Genomic DNA, 20,280 nt, shown 5'->3' on the forward strand with positions numbered 1-20,280 from the left:
TAAACCATGTCCCTAAGCTCTGCATCCACATGTTTTTTAACACTTCCAGGGACTTGTGTGTGGCCTCTCCCCACATCACCCATGCTACAAATCTATCCTTTCTACACTAGCAGACCATGTCCCAGATTGGCCAAATCCACGAAGAGGTCTCCACTATTTCTTACAACCTTTGGAGCAGATCCTGGAGCAGGGAATTTGTGTGACATACTCTTGTGCTGCTTCATTGCCATGTGTTCCTAATTTCCTTCAAGTCAACCAATGAAGGTCTCGAGCCTTTCTGCCAGTGAAGAGCACAGTGAGCCAAACACAGTGGGACAAATCCTGCCCCCAGTATGGAGATGCAAAACCCATGACAGTGATGGGGATAAGCAAAGCAGGGAGATAAGCTGTATTGCACTTCAGACTCAGTGACAGCTGTCACCCTCCCAGCACTAAAGCAATAAATCTGGGGGATCTGGGTTTATTCTCCTCCAAACCACTTTATTATATTGTGAGTAATCACAAAGTCTTACAATGCTGCAGAGATTCTTTAAAAAAAACAAACTTACACAGCGACAGTATCTGCTAGCTTTTGCTAAGACTAGTTTAGCTAGCAGCTAGCGTGAGATTATACAAGGAAATCTTGCAGTCTTCAACTGGATTGTCACATTGAGTTTTAAATTTACCACAGCACTGAAAAGACAGTAATTTTGACAGTAGGTGATACCCCTAATGTTTCATCTATGTACAGACTTAAAAAATTAAAAAAATTTCTCTTTTTAAAAAAATACATTTTCTGCCAGCAGAAAAGAATTATCTTAAAAAGGCAAGATCAACTAAAAAACCCCACTTCTTTCATCACAAACTGCCCCCATCTTGCAGTGCAGTTGGTTCCTGTTCCCTTTCAGATCTCTGCCAATAAGCAGTCCCATTGCCTTTTTAAGAAAATCAATGTGTTTTCTGTGACTGTGAATGCTGGTTGAGCATTGCTAAGGCCCAGTAGAAAGGGTAAAAATCCCACCCTAAGGTCTCCAAACAAATTATTGAAATGGACATAGGTGGAAATGTGAGAGACAGATTTCAGTATCCAAAGTGAGGCATTGACTCTGACTTTTGTGGAGTCAGTGGGTTTGAACCATCCCTGAAGTCAGGTGTTTTGAGCAACAGAGTTTCCATTTGCAAAGACCATTGGGCCTGTGAGGATGAAACCTGAGCTTCTTCCAACACTCCAAAGGATAGTTGTGAGATGGGTTTATATCTGCATCACCTTTACATCCATCTCCCTGTATCAGTTTCAAACATTGATGCAAGGCTGGGTTTACAGATCAAACTGCAGGTCGGTTTGAGCAGGACCCCATTCACAACACCCCTTCCCATCCCCCAGGACAGAGCATGCCAGATGTGGACCAGACCTCAGCAGTCACATCCATTGCTCCTATAAACAATTTGAAGGCTTCACACGTGGCATTTAGTCATGCTGAGCTGCCTTCTCCCACTTTCTCCGAGCCTGGAGGAGAAGAAGGTCCACAGGGACTCCCCTTTTCTTTGCCAGCATTTCAACAGTGGAGTGAAAAATGATCAAATCTTTGAGGACCAGGATTTTTATCAGATTTTGGTTGTCAGCCAAGTAGTTGTGTGAGAGAAAGAAAAGCCACAACTCTGGAAAAAAACCCCAAGATCTTTTCTCTGATAAGCAAAGTGCTCCATGGTCACCGACATCAGTGCTAATTCTTCCCCTGGCACATTCTCAAGAGCGTTTTGGTACTGGAAGTTGCCTCACATATGCCCAGATGAGTAGCAGATGTGGTGTTCAGATAGGGAATGTCAGCATGGAAATAACTTACTCTCATATCCTCTAGGTCTGCATCTTGGTTTGATAAGGTTGTCAAGACAAGAATCCCTGTCAAAGTTTCCTTCCTTCCAAGCTTTCCCAGAAAGGGAGGAGGGATTTTTTTTTTTTTTTTTGCTAAAATAGGCTACCTGATCTCTTCCCTTTGCAACCTCCTTCATCGAAGGCTGGTTCTTGGATGAGATATGGCTGTTGGCAGACCCCTCTGCTTCCCTTCCTCTGCTGCACATAATTTCTGAGCAATGGCTTGCTGAGGTTAAAAAGACAGGAGGTTGCCAAAGCTGGAACCAATTTAATTAGACATGAAAAGGATAAGGATGGAAAAAGAGGGAGAACCTTGTGGGAAAAGTTCTTGACTTAGCTTTTGTTGCACACCTATGCAAATAACATGTAAAACCCAGCACATTAGGAGCACCCTGTGTTCAGCTTTGTCTGGAAATGTTTCTTCAAGACTGAAAGTGCATGAAAAAGAACAGGGTGCTGCTAATGAGAGCAACATCCAGAAGGCACATTTTGGAGAGTAATAATTAAAAAAAGGATGATGCATGGGTTTGTAAGTAAGCAGCTACAGAGTTGGTACATTTTGGTGTGTGCTTTGGAGAGATGTAGCTTTGCTCCTACAAACATGTCTGAGGCATGAAGGTTTGCTCTAGACTGATTGTTCTACTATGGGACCTGCAGAGCAGCTTGGCCCCTGTTGTCCAGCATCACTGCTCTTGGCCAACATGATGAGTGCAGGACCAAAATGCACCAGGTAAAGTTTGGAGCCTGCAGATAATGTGGGCCAAGATTTGAGAGTTTATAAAATGCACAATCAACTAACTATTGGCATATACAAATATATAAATTATTGACAGTTTTACAAAAGGCACACTGCAAGCCATCTCAGTCCAACACCTATACAAATCCCATGGCCCTCCACCCTCCCTGTCCCACCCCTTCTTCTCAGCTTTCATCACGAAACATAAGGTGCTGCTGTTATGGACCCATGGCTGTCATGGCAAATGAGGACTTCTTTTTTGGTCAGCCCAATTTGTCTGTGGTACTGTCCTTCTCTGATGGTCTTAAGACACTGTATATTCTTCCCCAAGGTGATGCTTTTGATGGAAGGCAGATATTTCAGCACAGTCTTTGGCAAGGACAACACACCTGTCCCAGAGAGGTTGAGCTCTTGTAGGGAGTTCAGACCAAAGATAATTTCAGCAGTCAGTGAACTCAAGTTGGGATTGTTGGATAAATCCAGAACTTGAAGGGCTGAGAGTTCCTTGAAGCTATGAGGAGATAACTCTTGAAAGCCACGCAGGCCACTGAGGGATAAATGAATCAAATCTTTCAGCCCTGTGAAGTCTCCTTTCTCAACCTTGACTAGAGGGTTCCCATCAAGATTTAAATATCGGAGAGGAATGCCTTGAAGGTTTGGCACAAATGTTAGCCTGTTTCCAGAAAGATTTAAACTCTGGATGTTGGGGATGCTCTTTTTATGGTGCCTTGTAATTGTGCTGAGCATATTATTGGATAGATCCACATTCAGGGATTTTCCTTGGCCTTTTGATGCAAAAATATCCATAGCTATATCCAAGAGCTTGTTATTGCTCAAATCTATGTCGCCTAGAGGAGAACTGGAGAAACAGTCTTCTGGAAGGACTTCCAAAGAGTTATGACTCAGATCCAAGGACTCCAGGTACCGAAGCCTGGAGAAGGTTGTGGAGGAAATCTTGGCAATTTTGTTGTAGCTCAGGTCAAGACTCACCAGTGTGGTGTATCCAGGGCCTGTAAGCATTGATTCATTTATTGTTTCCAGTTTGTTTGATGATAGATCCAAGTAGGAGGTATCCAGAGGTATTGGGACAGGAACAATATGTGAGCCTATTCCACTGCAGTCCACCTTGGTCAAACTAAAGCTGTCAAAGAGACCAAAGGTTTCCACTTCACAGTGGCAGCCGGGGAAGCAGGTTTTGGTCATACCAAAACAAGGAAGGAGAAGCAGCAAATTGAACCAGGCCAGGAACTGCATTGTACCTGGAAAATAAGATAATAAGAAAACAGATTAATTGCTGTAGAAATTACTTTACGGAAGATGTGTAACTCTTTGAGCTATGCATTCTTCTCCTCTCTCTTTCCAAAAGGATAGGTTAAGAATAGCCTTAAATAGCATGGATATCCCAAACACCCCAGTGGGAACTTAATGGAGAAAACAAATTGGGTCAACAGTCTTTGCACATATAACCAAGTTAAGACAAAAGTGGAAATGAGCTGCAAGAACAGTAGGCTGCCTTAAAGCACAATCTATCCGACATGCATCCTTTTGACAGGACCATGGAAGAAGCTAAATGACAGCTCAAACACTGAGTCATTTTACAACCTGGAAAACTTCAGCAAACAAAGGTCTTCATGTCAGAGCATCCCTGTGAGATTTGGGAGCACTGAATTCAAGACCTGAATTGACAGGTTGGAGAAATCATTCAGACTGTGGGAGTCTTAGGTGTCCAAAAGCCTTATCAGAAGAGGAAAAAGCAAAGTTCCATTCAAATTTTCTGTAGGGAACAGATAATGGCATCATCAAAACAACATCCGGGATGAACAGCTAAAAAGGCCACCTGCTTACTGCCCAAATGGACACAATGTCTCCCTTGGTCAGACTTCAGATGCAAATTTAGAAGTTTTTAGGTAGGTATGATCATGGCTTTCTGTCAGGTGGCTAAAAACAACTCTCCTTGGGCTGGTGGCAGTAGGAAGACAACAGCCCCTTGGTTCCTCACCTAGCAGAGCAGAGGAACCAAGGGTTGCTCAGTATAACCCAGACTTTGCTGTGGTGGGCCCAGGCTCCTGCACAGTGGAGAGAGACAATTTGCTTCATATAGAGCCTCTGGGGAGCCTTTGTTAATTACAATAAGTATTCTCTCTGATTAACAATGCCAGCAAGAAAGAAGCTCTCTCCACCCCTCTGGTTTTGACCCTCCTCCATCCAAAACATTTCTGTCCCTCCACCATCACAGACAATGGAGGTAGAGAGCTGATCTGCACCTCCCTGGCTCTGCTGGACATCTTCAGATCCAATCCTAACAGCTCCTTCACACAACTGTGGGCAACAGCAGCTGTATGATTTCAAGAGACAGCCAAAAAAGCTTTAGCTCTGCATTTCTGGAGAAGGTAAATTGGACCATGCCAGCATCCTGAAGGTCAGCAGTGGCAGCAAGGACTGTCCTCACTGGTTCTCATTGCAGTCATGGGTGATGACTCCTCATGCCTTACAAACAAGGTATCCAGGAGACCAGCAACAAAAAATCCCACCAAACCAGGCAAGCAGATCCGTCAGCATCAGTCCTTGGCTATGCTGCTGGCCATGAACACAGTCATGTGTCAAGCACTTATTTAACAAGAAAAAATTAAAAACCACCCCTTTAAATGTATGTTCCCATCATTACTTCAGCCTCCCTGGTCTCTATTCTCACCTTTCCCACCACTCTTTAAAAGCACTTCATTAACTTCCTTGCAGTATCATCTTTCCCACACACCATTTGATCTGGCTGAGGCACCTTCCCCATAGCCCTTGCACATTCCCAAGACGATTTCCTAGAAATTCACACTTCATCTTCCCTCACCCGCCCCTTGGCATCAGTTTCTCTCCCTCTTCAGCGTGATCTTCTTGGCTCTCATTCCCAGGAGACTGATTGGGGACTACTTGCCAGTATGCAAAAGAAATGCAAAGGGGAAAAAATACTGCAGAAATATTGTCCTGATCACCGATATGAGTTGTCTGGCAGTGTCTCCCAGACCTCCTGCAAATAGAGAACAGAGATTGGGACTCTGGCCAAATTGCCTTGAACCAAACCACTGCTAAAGGCCAGCATGTAATCCTCTGGAGTCCATTATTCTACAGAAACAACAGAAAATCCGTAAGATGAGCCCTAGTCTCAGCCCATCTCAAGTGTTTCTTGAGAAAACACATATGTGTGCAAAGGGGACACAGCGGGTAGAGCTCTTTTCTGCAGACATGTTTCCAGATATCCCTTTCCTAATGACATTAAGGTTGATCCCCTCAGGTTCACAGAGACATAGCTTGCTCTCTTCTGCAGTCCCTCCTAAAATGAATACTACTCTTTTTCTTTTTTCATGAAGCTGCATTTGGAGTGCATTGAAATGTTTTGTTACCAGGGAAAGTTACAGCAGTGGGGAGCTCCTTGTAAACTAAAACTGCAAAAACTCAAATGTTAAATGACTCACGGGAAGTACCTGCATTAGTGTTAGCTCAGCCTACAGGTATTTCTTCTCCCAAATTTCACCCAGTGGCTATTCCTGCTTGATGTCTCAACACGGAAAGTACCTCCCAACTTCTTCAAAAGCCCAGCTCAATTCCTCATGGCATTGTTTTAGCTCTGATGGGAGCTGAATCACCTACCAGCAAGTCCAAAGACAGACCAGTGTGATATTTGACTTTCCGAGAGCTGCTAAGGCCTTCATAGTCTCCTGCTGGGGCATTTGAAGAAAGAGGACAATCTCCAAAGTCCTAGCTTAACTGGGAACAGACTTTTTAATAGAGCCTGTAGTGATAGGACAAAGGGTGCTGGTTTTAAACTAGAACAGGGATGACTCAGACTAGATGTAAGTAAGAAATCTTTTTTGATGAGTGTGGTAAAAAACTGGCACTGGTAGCCCAGAGGGGTGATAGATGCCCCATTCCTGCAAACATTCTAGGCCAGGTTGGATGGGGCTCTGAGCAACCTGATCTAGTTGAAGATGTCCATGCATATTGTGGGGGAGGTGGAGCGGATGGCCTTTAAATGGTTCCTTCCAAACAAAACTATTCTATGATTCTATGAACTGAGATAAGAATCAAAACCAGTGCTGGGCTTCGATATGTGGCTGCTCAACCGCCTTTTGACATGGGAATTCCCTTCCTGATCAGCCTCAAAAATGATTGCCAGAAGTGGGCAGATACAGTGACTCCCACTGCAACATTCATCACTCCAGCCAGCAGCAAAGATAAAACCTTACACAGCTGAAATGCAGTACGCAAAGCTCAGCTGAGGTATTTGCACAGCATATATTGCCTCTTCCCTCCTCACAGTACTTCCACAAATTCTCCCTTTCTGGCTCTGCAATTGCTTTGCAGATGGGATACAATCCATTACTACCAGTTAAAAACTCCCTTATGGAGCAGTATGAAGCATTCATAGGCTAACATGCCACTTGGTTAATAGCACTGATGAAAGATAGGAGAAATAGTTACTGGTCATCTTCCAATCCAAGAAAGAGGCTCCTGCATTGCCAGATAATCAACAAAGACCTTAGTCAGGTACAGGCATGCTTTATCATTGTGTGGAGCAATCGATAGCTCTCTTTGAAATGGGGAAAGAAACATGCCCCAGGCATTTACAGTTCATCTGTGTACAGTGTGCATTTGAAACTGCATCAAATTGCCTTTGGATTGCTGCCTACCAGCTGCTTTGTTGATAAAGGCAGGAAGCCAAGGTATCCCCTCATAAAAGGAAGAGGAGTTATCCTCTTGCAGCACTAGGGAGCTTCATCTGGGGGAAACACCTTGGACCAGAAACCACTAGCAGCATCACTTGGGATAGTGAGGGGAAAGTCACTGGGACAAAGCAGCCCGCCCTGGGGCTGGTTCAGCGATGACATCTTCATTTCTATGGCTGTTGAGGTGTGTAGAGATCCCAGTGATAAGTTTTGGCCATCCAACAGGTCTAGGGGACTTGTTAAACCCACTGATTTCAATAGAAGCTGCGGGGGGTGCAACATCATCCCCCAGGTTTCTGGTGCCCATAGTGGCTGCAGAGCTCTGATCTTTATAACTTGCTCATCCTTTCTGCACGACAAATGCTCTGAAACAACCTCAAGGAACCAGTGGTGATTAATGGAGCCAATGTTGGATTAAGTTCCTAGCAGGGCTCTAGCCTTCTACCCAATTCCACATCTCTCCTTGAGCCTGCAGATGCCCTGATACCTTATCCCTTCTATGCTGATCCACTGCAACATCGTGCGGCAGGACCCATGCAGAAAACTCACACTGAGATTTCCGTGCCAAAAAGCCCCCAGTATTAAAATCTGATTTTAAAACCAGACTGCAGAGGAATCCCAGGTCTTAGCTGATGGTGGAGAAAGGTGGAAGAGAGGAAAACCTTATTCCTTGTGTTGTTGGAAATTAATGTTTCTCATTACACTCGATTTCCTCCTTCTCTCCCTTAAAGACTTTTCTCATTAGGGAGATGAGCTATCGCCTCCCTCCCTGGATGAAAACCCACTGCTTGGGGACTGGTCCCCCTCATTGGGAATGCAGATATTTGGGTTATCTCCAGTTGCCCTGGCAACCACCAAGCTGGAATTCCCTATAGCCAAAATTCAAGGAATAATTAAAAAATTATACAAGGGGAGGTGTTTTAAAATTTGTTGTTTGATGGTGTAGGGACACAGTTACCTCATTCTTCATTCTGCACTCCTCAGCCTCCCTGAACATGCACCTCAGCAAAGTGTCGCAGCTGGAATTGGGGCTGAAGACCCAAAATCACCCAATGAGGCTTGAGGTATATGAGCAAGAAGTGCAAAAACACCAAGTTGTCTCTATGGTGGGGCAAAGAGAAAGGAATTGCTCTAGAAGGGGATGAAACCTACCTAAAACCAGACACATTCTTGGAGATACCCTGTATCCCTTGTCCATGACAGAATAGGATGCCCAGTCTCCCTCGTTACTGCTTCCCACCCCATTCTTGGCTGCATCTTCCAAACCCATGTTCCACACAATAACCAGGTGCACTGGGATGAACTAGATCAGCTCACTCATCCAGCAAAAAGCCCCTAAACTTCCTCTTTCCCCTCTGCTGGGTCAGCATTTCAACAAATCAGGGTGATCAGCCACAGGGTTACCAGCTGTGACACAGGAGTGGGAAAAACAAGATCTGTCTTTCCCATGGCAGCCTACAGTTAGAGCAGATCAGAAATGACATGAATCTATAAGGCACGGTGGACAGATCCTGGTAATTTCCAAGGTTTTTGCCAATATTAATTCTGGATTAACAGCAAATAGAGCAACTTTCAAAGAAAAGAGGCAAAAAGGAAGGGCAGAAGTCCACCTATCCCAAATAGAGTTGTTGCTCTAGCAAAGGACAGAGGAGTTGTATTAGCAATAGTATTTCATCAGAATGAAAATTTGGGGATTGTATTCTGCCTCTTACATCAGCCAAGTAAAGAAAAAACAAAGTCTTTATAGCAAAGCTCACCAGGCTCACTTGGCTGCCAACACTAATTGGGGTCAGGGAAAAGGAATTTTACTGGAAAGTGAAACAAGTACATAGGTTATGACAGAGGCCATAAATCCTCCAGACTGAAAAAAGAAAAAAAAAAAGAAGAAGAGAGAGTTGGCTCATCCTCTCTTTAAATATTGGGGAGGCTAACTGGCAGCTGGAATTGTGGCTCCAGAGCACCAGGATGTTCCAGAGTTGCTTCTTTGACAACAAAATTGCATCAGAGATCTTTCTCCCACTTCTCCACCCATTAATTATTCTGTAAAATTAGAATAATTACTGACTAAAGTGCAGCACTAGCAGCAGCTACACTTTTCCAGCTCCCAGGCTGAGCTCAAATGACGCCACAGATGAAATCGTGGTTGGGTCTCCAGATCCCATATACCAATTTGAGCAAACAGCAAAACTAGCTTAAACCAGCCTACACCCAGAGACCATTAAACTCTTAACTGCAGACACACCCTCCTTCCATAATGAAGAGACTATTGCTGACAAGGTTACTTTTTTTTTTTTTTGGTGAATCCATTGAAAGCAGAGGTCACCCAGGCTTTTCCGTTACCTGCTTCGGACTGGCTCTTCCTGCAGAAAGGTTCCCCACATGCACATTGGAAAGAGTTTTATATACTCCCTCAATAAATATTATTAAACCTCACAAAAAAGCTTTGGTGTAAATGGGAATGGTGTTTTCTGACTCAATTCTTACTTTTTGTTGTTTGCTGCTTTGGAGGACACTTTGCAAGCAGTCCTGGTTTTATACTCAGTGTTTATGACTTCTCGGATTTAGGGAGATGAAAGATAATGGGAATCCAAGAAGTATCTTTTTTTTATGTCTGATCCTGCGTTTTAGATGGTTTTGAGAGAGTTCAGTGGAATTATTCTAGGTGTCAGTAACAGCAGGATGAGAATTAGTCCCTTGGCTCTTCCAAATTACACTTGATTTCATGGAGCCCTCCATCAGGAGATATTGCACAAGTCGCTTTTGGGGGATAGGTTATCACTCTTCACACTGATGGTTTTATCATTGGGTACTACAAAGCTTCTCAGACAGCAGAGCCATCCCCAATTACCCAATATATAAAGAAGGGGATATGCAACCCTGTTTCCCTCACCAGTGCATACAAGCATTGGAATGAGGGGATACTCAGACACTGGGATGGTGGCTTTAGCCCTTATGGCTCAATGTAAAGAGACACCAAGGGCCTGAACAGGAGCTAAAAATCTTCCTGCAGGTGCCTGAACACTTTTTGCTCCATCTTCCTACTTAGTGGCAAAAATCAGAATTAAATGCAGGGAATGAGAAAGAAAAAAGAAAATATTTCTCCATGAATTTCTTTCTGCTTTAATTATTTTACCCAGACAAATCATGGAGCAGATCCTCATGGAAACTTTGCTAAGGCACATGGAAAATAAGGAGGTGATTGGTGACTGCCAACATGACTTTACTAAGGGCAAATCCGTCTGGACAAATTTCATGGCCTTCTATGACGCTGTTACAGTGTTGGTGGATGGGGGAAGAGACTGATGTTATCTTCCTGGACTTGTGCAAAGCATTTGACACTAATCCACACAACATCCTACTCTCTTTGGAGAAACATGGATTTGGTGACGGATGACTCAGTGGACAAGGAACTGACTGGATGGTCATACTCAAACAGTTGAAGTCAATGGCTCAGTGTCCAAGTAGAGACTAGTGAAGGGTGGAGAAGCTGGGTAAAGAGAGACAAGATTCTGCTCCCAGATCTGAACAAGAACCTCACTGCTCTGCATCAGGTCTGTCTTTGCATAAGTTGAATCTCACCAAAACCCATGGAATTTGGGTTGTGGACAGCCAGAAGGGGCAAGGAATGAAAAAACAAGACACCATTCCTCATTTTACCCAGACCCTAGTTATCTCCATCAACTTTTCTCCTCTCTGGACATAGAGAAATTACTGAGCCAAAACAGCAATGATTTTTGAGCATCTGACCTGTGTTCTCCATCCTTTAGGAAGATTTTTGTAGATGTTACATGGGATGGAGTAAACAAGAGCAAGGGCAAAGCCAAATTGTTGAGCATTAGAAGCTTTTCACAACCCCAAAGCCAAAACCATACTTCCCCTCAACTCACCATGCAGGCTGCAGAGAAGACATGTAGGATTGATCTAGAGGGAACCCTACAGCTCCACACTGTGGGTCTGTTTTCAAATATAGAATCACCTAGGTTTGAAAAGATCATTGAATTCAACTGTTAACCCAGCACTGCCAAATCCACCACTAAACCATGTCCCCAAGTGCCACATCTATGCATCTTTTAAAGACTTCCAGGGATGGTGACTCCACCACTTCCCTGGGCAGCCTATTCCAATGCTTGACAACCCTCTTGGTAAAGAATTTCTCCCCAGTTTCCAGTCTAAACCTCCCCTGGCGCAACTTGAGACTGTCTCCTCTTGTCCTATTGCTTGTTACTTGGGAGAAGAGACTGACACCCCTGCTCAACTGAAAGTCTCTGCTCTAATTTTTTAAATGTAAAAAAAATTCCTTTATTTAATAAAGAAATGGAGAGACCTATTAAAATAATCTTTGTTTCAACTGTTAATGTCACAAATCCCATCTGCTTTGCAAGAGGTAACAGATAATTTAACATCCTAGTGTTTAAACAGCTAATAGTTTATTCCACTTGTGCAAGCTTCCCCCTCCAGCATCCCTCATCCCTGAAGGAGGAAATCAAGGTTCAGGGTGGTGTATTTTGGGCTCTGACAAAAGGAAACATGTGCGGGCAGGTCTACCAGCCCATACAGTAAGTTCCAGCTCATTTACATTCATGGCTGAAATAGAATTTCTGCCACCCTGAGAGCTGCATGCCTTGAAAAGCCACATTTTATGAGCAAACAGCAGCCCAACTCCCAGGAATTTTGCCTTGAGTGGGAAAATTCTGGTGCTACCTCCAGCATGGGCAAATTAGGAATTAAATCACCATGGCACCAGGGTTTGCAAAAAAATTCCCTCCTCTACTCAGCCCAGGAAGCTTTCAGGGTAACAGCAGTTTTATTCCAGGTGGAGGAATTAGTCTCCCATGGCTTTTGAAAGCAATTTTACTCTCCAGCCTCAAGTCAAGTTGTGCTTGTGCCCAGAGGGGGCATTCCTGAAAGGAAACTGTCTGCCAAACCTCCTGAGCAGCTGGGGGCAGGGGAAGGCAGGTGTTGGAGTGGTGTAACACCTCCCAGTAACACCAGGAGGGATTCACAGGGTTTTCTGGGATCAGACAGGATGTGAGCATCCCAGCCCCACCATTGCCTCCTGGCTATACCAGCTGCAGGACCGCTCAAACTGGGAGCATTGGCAGCCACACACTGTTTCCCAGCAGCCTGGAGTTGCATGGAATCAATCAAAGGTGCCTGCAATGGATATAAGAGCTCAGGAATTGAGCTAAAATCACCCCAACCATGACCACCCTGAATTCTTTTACCCACAACAACCCCTATTTCTCATCCTCCCCCCTCTGCTTTTTAACTGTGAGCATTTCAAGGAACAGGAGATTTCACTATCCTGGCACTCACTGAGTATAACAGAGACCTCATCTCAGCCAGGAACACAAATATTTTCTTAACACACCTCAAACTCAGCCCAAATAGAATTTTTATCATAGTGACATGTCCCAGAACGGGAGGTCTCCATTATTTTGGCACAAACTTGGGAAGACACCAGCCCTTCACATGGTGCTTCATAGCCAAAGGAGAGGTTTACACAGTTTTATGCCAGTCTTGATGCATGTTGCTGTAGAAAGAGCTGGTGAAGCTACAAACAGATCCCCCTGCCTGATATCTCCAATGCCCAAGGACTCACTGTGAGGCACAAAGGGAACCTGTGAGTACCCATGCTTTACCAAATCACAGCAGTAACCTGGGCAGGATTAAACCCTCCTTCTTTCTTAAGTAGTCAATTATTTAAAGCTAAAATGATCACAGCAAGCTTCTCCTAAAGCCTCAGTCCTTGGTGATGCACACCTGACTGTCCAGCTGGTTCCTGTGCTGGATTCTGCTACAATGATACTTTTTCCTTGCACACCAGCTCCCAGAGACATGATATAATTCCAGAGGAATGCACTCTGGGATGAACACCATATGATAGCAAGGAATGTTAAGAGGTGCAGCACAGGGAGGTGAAACCTACCCATGATGGATACTTGGTTTTAGCTGTTAAAAGAGCACATGTCATTGTGCCCAGCTGGGAAATGCCACATGCCAGACATGTATCCAGGATGGCATATACAAAGTTCCACCCCAAGAAAGCGCGGGTTGCAAGGACCCACCAGCAGCTACCTGGTCAATGAGGGAAAGGTGTGATGTCTGTGGATGTACCCCACATCCCTGACTTGGTTTGCTTCCAACCACCCCAGAGAGCTGATCTGAGCTGCAGAAGGATCATGCTGCATGGGCAGACATAGATGGGTTCCTCTGGAGAAGCTAAGCTAGGCAGGAGGAAGGAAGCAAACGAGAGGAGGGATGCTGCCAAGGAGAAGGTCATATATGCCAGGGTGATGTCTCTGTCCTTTCATGGTGAGACACATCCCTCAGGAGCAAATAACTCAACACAGCCTCATCATCCTGTAGCTCTAATGGCTTTCCAGTTATTTTTCCTTGAATCAGAGAATTATCAAGCTTGGAAAAGACCTCCAAGACAATTAAGTTTATTGAATTAGAGGTGGCTGCAAACCAGGTGTTCAAACACCGACGGCGTGCCTTGGTCCCAGTGCACCAACACTGGCAAAAATCATGAGAAGGCAGAGGGAAAACAAATTCACCCTGGTGGGGCAACACCTCCCACCCTGGCAGAAGGATTTTAAGAGGATCCCATGCATCTTTAGTTTTCTGAAAGGCAGCAGCTGCCAACCTCCCTTCTAACAGCCCTGCGGGGCTGCTGACTTCAATAAGGAAGGACAAAGTGAGGAGACCGGGAGTTAGGCTGGGTGCCCCTTGGCACTGCTCCAGCTGGCCCAGGCTTCTTTGTGGGCTTTTTATTTATTTTTGTGGTTGTTTTTTTTTTCATGCACAATAATCTCTGGGCCCCTTTGCCGTCTGTGGCTCTCAGCGTGCAGCTGCAGACCTTCCACTGAGGAGATAATAAATACAATCCTGACCATTATTGTTGCAAACAGCACAGCTGGAGGCTCCCATCTCATTCCCCTCATGGCCTTTCTTTGCCCCCCCTCCAACAATTCTTGCGTCGTGATGCTGCAAACAATGAAGGCCAGTGAAACTGCTTGGTAAAGCATCAGCTGGGGCTTCAGGAACTGCCCCCACCCCAGCAAAGCACGAGACATTTGCTACACCTAGTGGGTCTCCTACAAGATTTGGGAAGGGGGGACTTGGGGAGGGGAAGGGGTCTAGGTAAAGCTGATTAAGGGTTTACCAGCAGGGCATTGTCACCTCCATGGTTCCCACCCTAGATGATGTTCCATTGCCCCAGTGATGTGGTGGTGTGGTATCTCCTCAGCTCTTTTCCTCCCCTCCTTGGCCCAGGATCCTCCAATCCCTCTTGGCTGGTGCAGGATTTTGGAGAAAGATCATCTGAAGTGGATTGGGAGAGCCATTTCCCCAGCAGGACCCATTTCTCACCACTGATGCTACCATGAGTCCTCATTTGTATGCCTCAGTTTCCCTCCTGACACCATAAGAATGACTAGCGCCAGGACCAAGAGGTGTTCATTCCTGTGTGGGGATGGAGGTACCATCCCTGTGTTGAACTGGGAAGGGAGGACAAGTCAGGACAGTCTGGTCTCACCGTATGCAGAAGCCTCCAGCCAACATGCCACTGCCACACCTGGTCCAGCCAAATGCTACTGCTGTCCTTGTGCACCATGTCCAGCTCCTGCCTTGTCTGGGCAATCTAGGGACACCAGCCCTGCTTTGTCTTCTGCAAAATGGGCAGTCAGGCCAGGGGACAGGGAAGGGAACATCTGGGGAGGTGGTTGTGGTGGAGAAGTATTTAAGTGCCCCTTGGCACTTGGCCATCAGTGTTCATGGACTCTGAAGTATGGCTGCAGTCTCGGTGACAGCCAACAGCATGCCTGCCCCTCCAGGGACCTTTGCTCACCTGTGCTGCTCAGCTCCCCTGCCTCCATTCTGCCCCGACCTTTGGCCCTTGCTTTTGGTGCTGCTCTGTGGCACTTCTGCCATAACATAGAGATGCTGTGAGTCATCTGGATGCAGACAACCATCTTTCTTTACCATTTAACTGTGTATTAAGCCACTTCCTAACCTAATTTGGTCTGATTTCACAGACAGGCAGAGTAAGACTTCCCAAATCACAGCATCCTAATACACACCCCCCATATGGGCTACGTGGTGCTGACTCCTTGCACCCTGTTCCTCACCTCAATGCCAGGAGAGGCCACCATGCATCATGTTGTGAACACAGGAGACAGAGACATCACCATGGAACATTTGGGGATGGTCCAGAAAAGCAACGCTCTCCCCCATTTTATGAGACTGGCTAGGTTCAGAGTTACCCTATAATCCTATAATCCTTTGAATTGGAGATCTCTTGCAAGAGGTTGCAACACTCTAGTCCTGGATAGACAGAGGGGCTGCACCTTCTGCATGAACTGAACCTTTGCACTGGGATTAAAGGGCTTTGGAGAAAGGATCTCATCCATCCTGCTCTGTGAAACTTGGCTTCACCACACCCCCTCCTACAGACATCTCATTCTCAAGGATGGGAGGAAAATGATCAATTTTGAGGTCAGGGATGTCTTCTGTCCCACTTGGAGACTAGTCACACAATCCCCACACACATGTGTCACTTCAGACATTATGGGGTTGAGGAATCACATCTAGCCTGACCTGTCTGTCACAACACAAGTTTGCCTCTAAGTCTTAATTTTTTCTGATGAGGGTGATCTTATTCAAAGTAAAAAAACCCACCAAAATTCAGTAAAATTAGTCCCCATCCCTGAAAGTGTTGGCCAGGTTTGAATGGGACTCTAAACAAGCTGATCTAGTGGAAGATGTCTCTGCCCATGGCAGCGGGGTAGGAACTGGATGATCTTTAAGGTCCAACCCAAACCATTCTGTGATTTCTCTCCCCACTCCAGGGTTTGAGTTGCTGGCAAGAATCAGGGAAAAGGAGAGGAGTCAACATCACAGAGACACAGACTGCAAAAAAGAAGCAGGACGGGAGAAAGGGGAAGGAAAAGAAATCCCACAGGTGCTGACACTCAGATATTACACACAGCACATGGCCCTCTGTCAGCTACGGTGAAGATAAAGTGCTTTTTTTCCAGTTTGCCACTACTCTGACATACAGATTTCCAGCCTGCTTTATGCAACTCAGGAATGTGCCACGCTGAGGCAGCCAGGTTGGTTTAATCTCTTGCAGCATTTGCTCCCCAGAGCAGGGAGGCTGAGAAAATTCCCAGAGCACATATTTCCTTCTCCCCTGCTGCACACCATACATACAATGAAAACTCCCAGGAAAATAAAAAAAAAAAAATTGCAGTAAAAAAATCTCAAGGTTTTCCTCTAATGAGTGGCTGTACCATTCATACATTTGCCTCAATAGGTTCAGGTGCCAAGTTTTAAGACAAGAAATGGCTTGCTCAAGCCACCCTTTATCTCTTCCCAGCCCTCAACATCTCAGTGTTCGGAAGTTTCTTTTGATAGCCTGCCAAGGCAGCCAATACTGCAGCTACCGTGCAGAGCCTGGGGGTGTCAGGGGTCAGGAGGGCTGCCGGACAAGGATGCCTTGTCTTGTCCCACCCTTCAGCCTCTGCTTCTCCCCATCAACCAGCTAACAAGAGAGGAGAAGAAGGAGGAGGAGGAAGGAGGAGAGACTGAAAGAGGATAAAAAAAAACCCAGTTAGGGATGGAAGGAAAACTCTAAACCTCTGAAAGACAGTGGCTCACCTTTTTTCTCCCAGCTCTGTGTAGCACTGGGGTGGCACACACGGCTGCTCACTGTGGGGCTGGGGAAGCACAGAATGTTTTTCCTATTAAAAAAAAACAAACAAACCAAAAACCAAAAAACTTTTGAATGTTTTTTTGTTTTGCAGCTCTTTTGTCCCAGTTTTCTCCCATCCATTCAATGCTGGTTAAATTCTTGAACTCAGTTTTAAAGAATAGGGATGCAAGAGAACCTCAACCCAACCCTGCAGCCTTTCCTGCCAGTCCAACTTGTCGTCAGAACTTAACGTCCCCGGGGATGCCTGTCATCATTCACGCATTTTGTCATTGGTCCCCAATGCCTCTGACAGCAGCTGCTCAAATTCGTTCAGAAAACAGCAACATCTCTCCTGCTCCAGAATGCCGCAAGGGAAAATCTGTCCCAGTGCTGCCACCCAACCTCCTGCCTACCCCGGTGTCAAGCATCACTCACCCCGCACACCCGCTCCGGAGATGGGAGATAGCAGGTCCTTGTTGGGCCATTTATAACCCGCATGGGAGCAAGCACCGCCCACATCTTCTCTGGGACAGGGACTGGCTCCCGTGGGTCATGATAGGACATGATCCCTGCCCTGCACCAGGGCGATGGCAGACACCGACCCGGTTTGCCTGTGAGCGCCTGGCTGCTGACAGCAAGCAGCCAGCCAAATTTGGCCTGCAAATCCTCCCAGGGACATGCCAGCCTGCCTCTGGTCCTTCCAGCATCTAACACGTCCCGCGTGCTTCTTATTCCTGTAGAGATCGGCCAGACACGGATCTAACTCTGCCTTTCCCCAGCACCTCTTCTCCCGGTATTCTCTCCGCTCCTTACCGCTGCAGTAAGCCGGTGCTGCCAGCTGACCCTTGGAGCGGCGATCAATGCGATATTTCAGCGCAACGCCAGCCATCGGCACCGGCTGCTCTCTGCAGAGCAATGGCACAGTGTCCGCCCAGACAAGTTTCCTACTGTAACTTCAGTGAATGCTGTTATTCAGGCTCACGGCAGCTGATTTATCATGGCAGGCACACGGGGAAAGCTTTCCATTTGAGAGACTGGGGGCTGTTCGTTCCGCTGCCGCGATGAGCAGCGTGAGCTCAGCAGAGCTCGCCGTGCTCCAGTGTCTCCGCTGCCACCAAATTACACTCGCTAACCGTGGTGGAGAGCGTCGGTTAACGGAGGCAATGCCACTTCCCCACGACACAAGCCACCAACTTTGTCCTCACCACCAGCTCCATCCTCACTACTCTCCTCCCCAGCCTTCTCAAATGCGAAGCAAGAGGACTAAAGCTGACAGACCCTTTTGTTTCCGAAGAGCTTGGCACGTGTTGTGGTTTACTGAGCTAATAAATCTGCCGTGGGCTGCGCCTTTTAATGACTGCAGCACTAATAACAAGTTTCCATGGAGCTGCTTAAAAGTTTACAGGGTGTGTGCGCTATGAGGGGAACCCCGGGCTTTCTGACCTTCTGTTTCAGAAGTCACAACCAGCAGCTTCCCTCTTTCTTTCTTCCTTTTTTTTTTCAATGACAGAAAGAATAAATCCTGGTCTGCTTCCTCTCCTCCCTCCCCAAACACACCTTCCCCTCCAGCTTAATCCACTTATAGAGGGGAAATTCCCAAGCAGGGAGCTTTGCCGTGTCTTTATCAATGTAATCCGGGGAGAAAAGACCCCCCCTCTGCACCTTCCAGCTTCTTCACCCTATCCAGCCGACCCCTCTATGCTTTCCCTCTCTTCCCTTCTCTTTTCTCCCCTTACCTTGAGTAAGCTGCAAAACCCTGAGAGTCTCCCAGCACCAGAACCCCAACAAAAAGCCCCCGAGAGGGGAGTGGAGGGCCGGGAAAAGAGGGGGAGGGAGAGGAAGGGAGGCAGGGAGCCCTATGTGAAATCAAAGCCCCGAAGCCGAGCACGGGAGGCGGTGCGGAGCCTCCAGCTGCTGCTCGGATTACTCTGCAGCCGTGGCAATCCCGAGCACTCTACAAACCACCATTCCACTGGAGGAAGAAGAGGAGAAGGGATTCCAGCTGGAGAAGCTTCATGCGGGCTGGGGGCTCCTACGCACCCCTTGCATCTCAAAATTCCCCTTTGGAAAAACCAGAGGTGGAGAAAAAGTAGTTTGTCTCCACCCGAGACTTCTGTCCTGCCCCCTACCCTGCTACCCCGGCCGCTGAGCCTCCACGCGGGGAATAATTCATCACACCAAAAAAGTTTCCGCACTCTGAGGCTGGGGAGGGCTTCCCAGCAGGCACCCCCGGGGCTGGCCCTGCGCATCCCCGGGGAGGCGATAGGGAGGACTCAGCCCATTTCGATTCAGATAGCTCGCCTCCTCCCCAAAAATGAGCCCCCCCATGGTTCTGCACACCCGGGGAAGAGGGGGGTAGCTGGGGGGGGAGGAGGGGGGAAGAGAGGGCACGCGAGGGGCAGGGTGAGGATGGAGCGGGGCAAGGAAGCGATGGGGGCCAGGGAGGGGATGGGGGCACAAGGAGGGACTCACCGGAGCCGGTGTCGGTTCCCAGCGCCGGTCCAGTTCCCACGGCGGGGCGGCCGCACAGCGCCGGTTCCCACGGCGGGGAGCGGGCGCCGCAGGGAGCCGGCAGCAGCAAGGCTTGGGGCCAGCTGTCCCCTTCTTCCCTCCTCCTTCTCCCTTCTCCTCCTCTTCCAAGGCGTGCAGCTGGCTGGGCAAGATGACTGCCCCCTTCCCCGCAGGAGGAGGGAGGAGGGAGCTCAACAGATGGCTGCACACAAGGGAACATCTGGGAGGAGGAGAAGGAGGAGATGGAGGAGGAGGAGGAGGAGGAAGGAGGCAGGACTTGCGCTAGGCTGTGCCACTCCTGAACTGGCAGACCCCCCTTATGGGGGAAAGGAGGGGGGAGGTGTCAAGTCGGCTTTGCACGCACACACACACACAGACACACTCCCTCTGCATCCCCTCTGGACAAAATTCCTTGTTGTCCCTTTGCTTTCTTGCAAACAGAAAGCTTACTTACTCCAGGGGTAACCTCGCAGCACAACCTTGTTTCCATACCTGACCTCTGCAGGGCTGTATTTGCAGGAGTGAGTCCTATTCCTGAACACTGCCTGCACCCAGTTTTCCAGGCTTTTAGGGCCAAGGTCAGCTGTGGCACTCCAGGGTGCACAGTAGGATGAGGCAGCACCAAAGTTTGAGCTATGCCAGCAGGCAGGAAACTGGGGCTTATAAACTGTATGCTGCAACCCCTGGAACAGAATACCTCCCCCCCTCCCCATCAAACAGATATTAATCCACACTTTTGGGAACAGAGAGTCTGAACTCCATCACTGGA

At 47.1% G+C, this 20,280-nt stretch overlaps 1 protein-coding gene across 7 annotated transcripts; it reads right to left on the minus strand.

Moving 5' to 3' along the window:
• Positions 1 to 459: 459 nt before the first annotated feature.
• On the minus strand, positions 460 to 19,720 carry TSKU (tsukushi, small leucine rich proteoglycan). Of its 7 annotated transcripts, none has more exons than XM_032679668.1 (4): positions 18,737 to 18,836; positions 16,967 to 17,049; positions 11,191 to 11,279; positions 460 to 3,847 (listed from the first exon to the last, which is right to left on the minus strand). In XM_032679668.1, exon 4 carries the CDS (start codon positions 3,840 to 3,842, stop codon positions 2,784 to 2,786), a length of 1,059 nt encoding a protein of 352 aa, XP_032535559.1. In that variant the 5' UTR covers positions 3,843 to 3,847; positions 11,191 to 11,279; positions 16,967 to 17,049; positions 18,737 to 18,836; the 3' UTR covers positions 460 to 2,783. The 7 variants fall into 7 exon arrangements, with proteins under 7 accessions (XP_032535559.1, XP_032535558.1, XP_032535561.1 ...); XM_032679667.1 differs by lacking the exon at positions 18,737 to 18,836 and adding an exon at positions 17,814 to 18,675; XM_032679670.1 differs by lacking the exon at positions 18,737 to 18,836 and adding an exon at positions 17,436 to 17,455.
• Between the last annotated feature and the right edge of the window lie 560 nt (positions 19,721 to 20,280).

Source organism: Chiroxiphia lanceolata, chromosome 2, assembly GCF_009829145.1.
Source record: "Chiroxiphia lanceolata isolate bChiLan1 chromosome 2, bChiLan1.pri, whole genome shotgun sequence".
Classification (NCBI taxonomy): domain Eukaryota; kingdom Metazoa; phylum Chordata; class Aves; order Passeriformes; family Pipridae; genus Chiroxiphia; species Chiroxiphia lanceolata.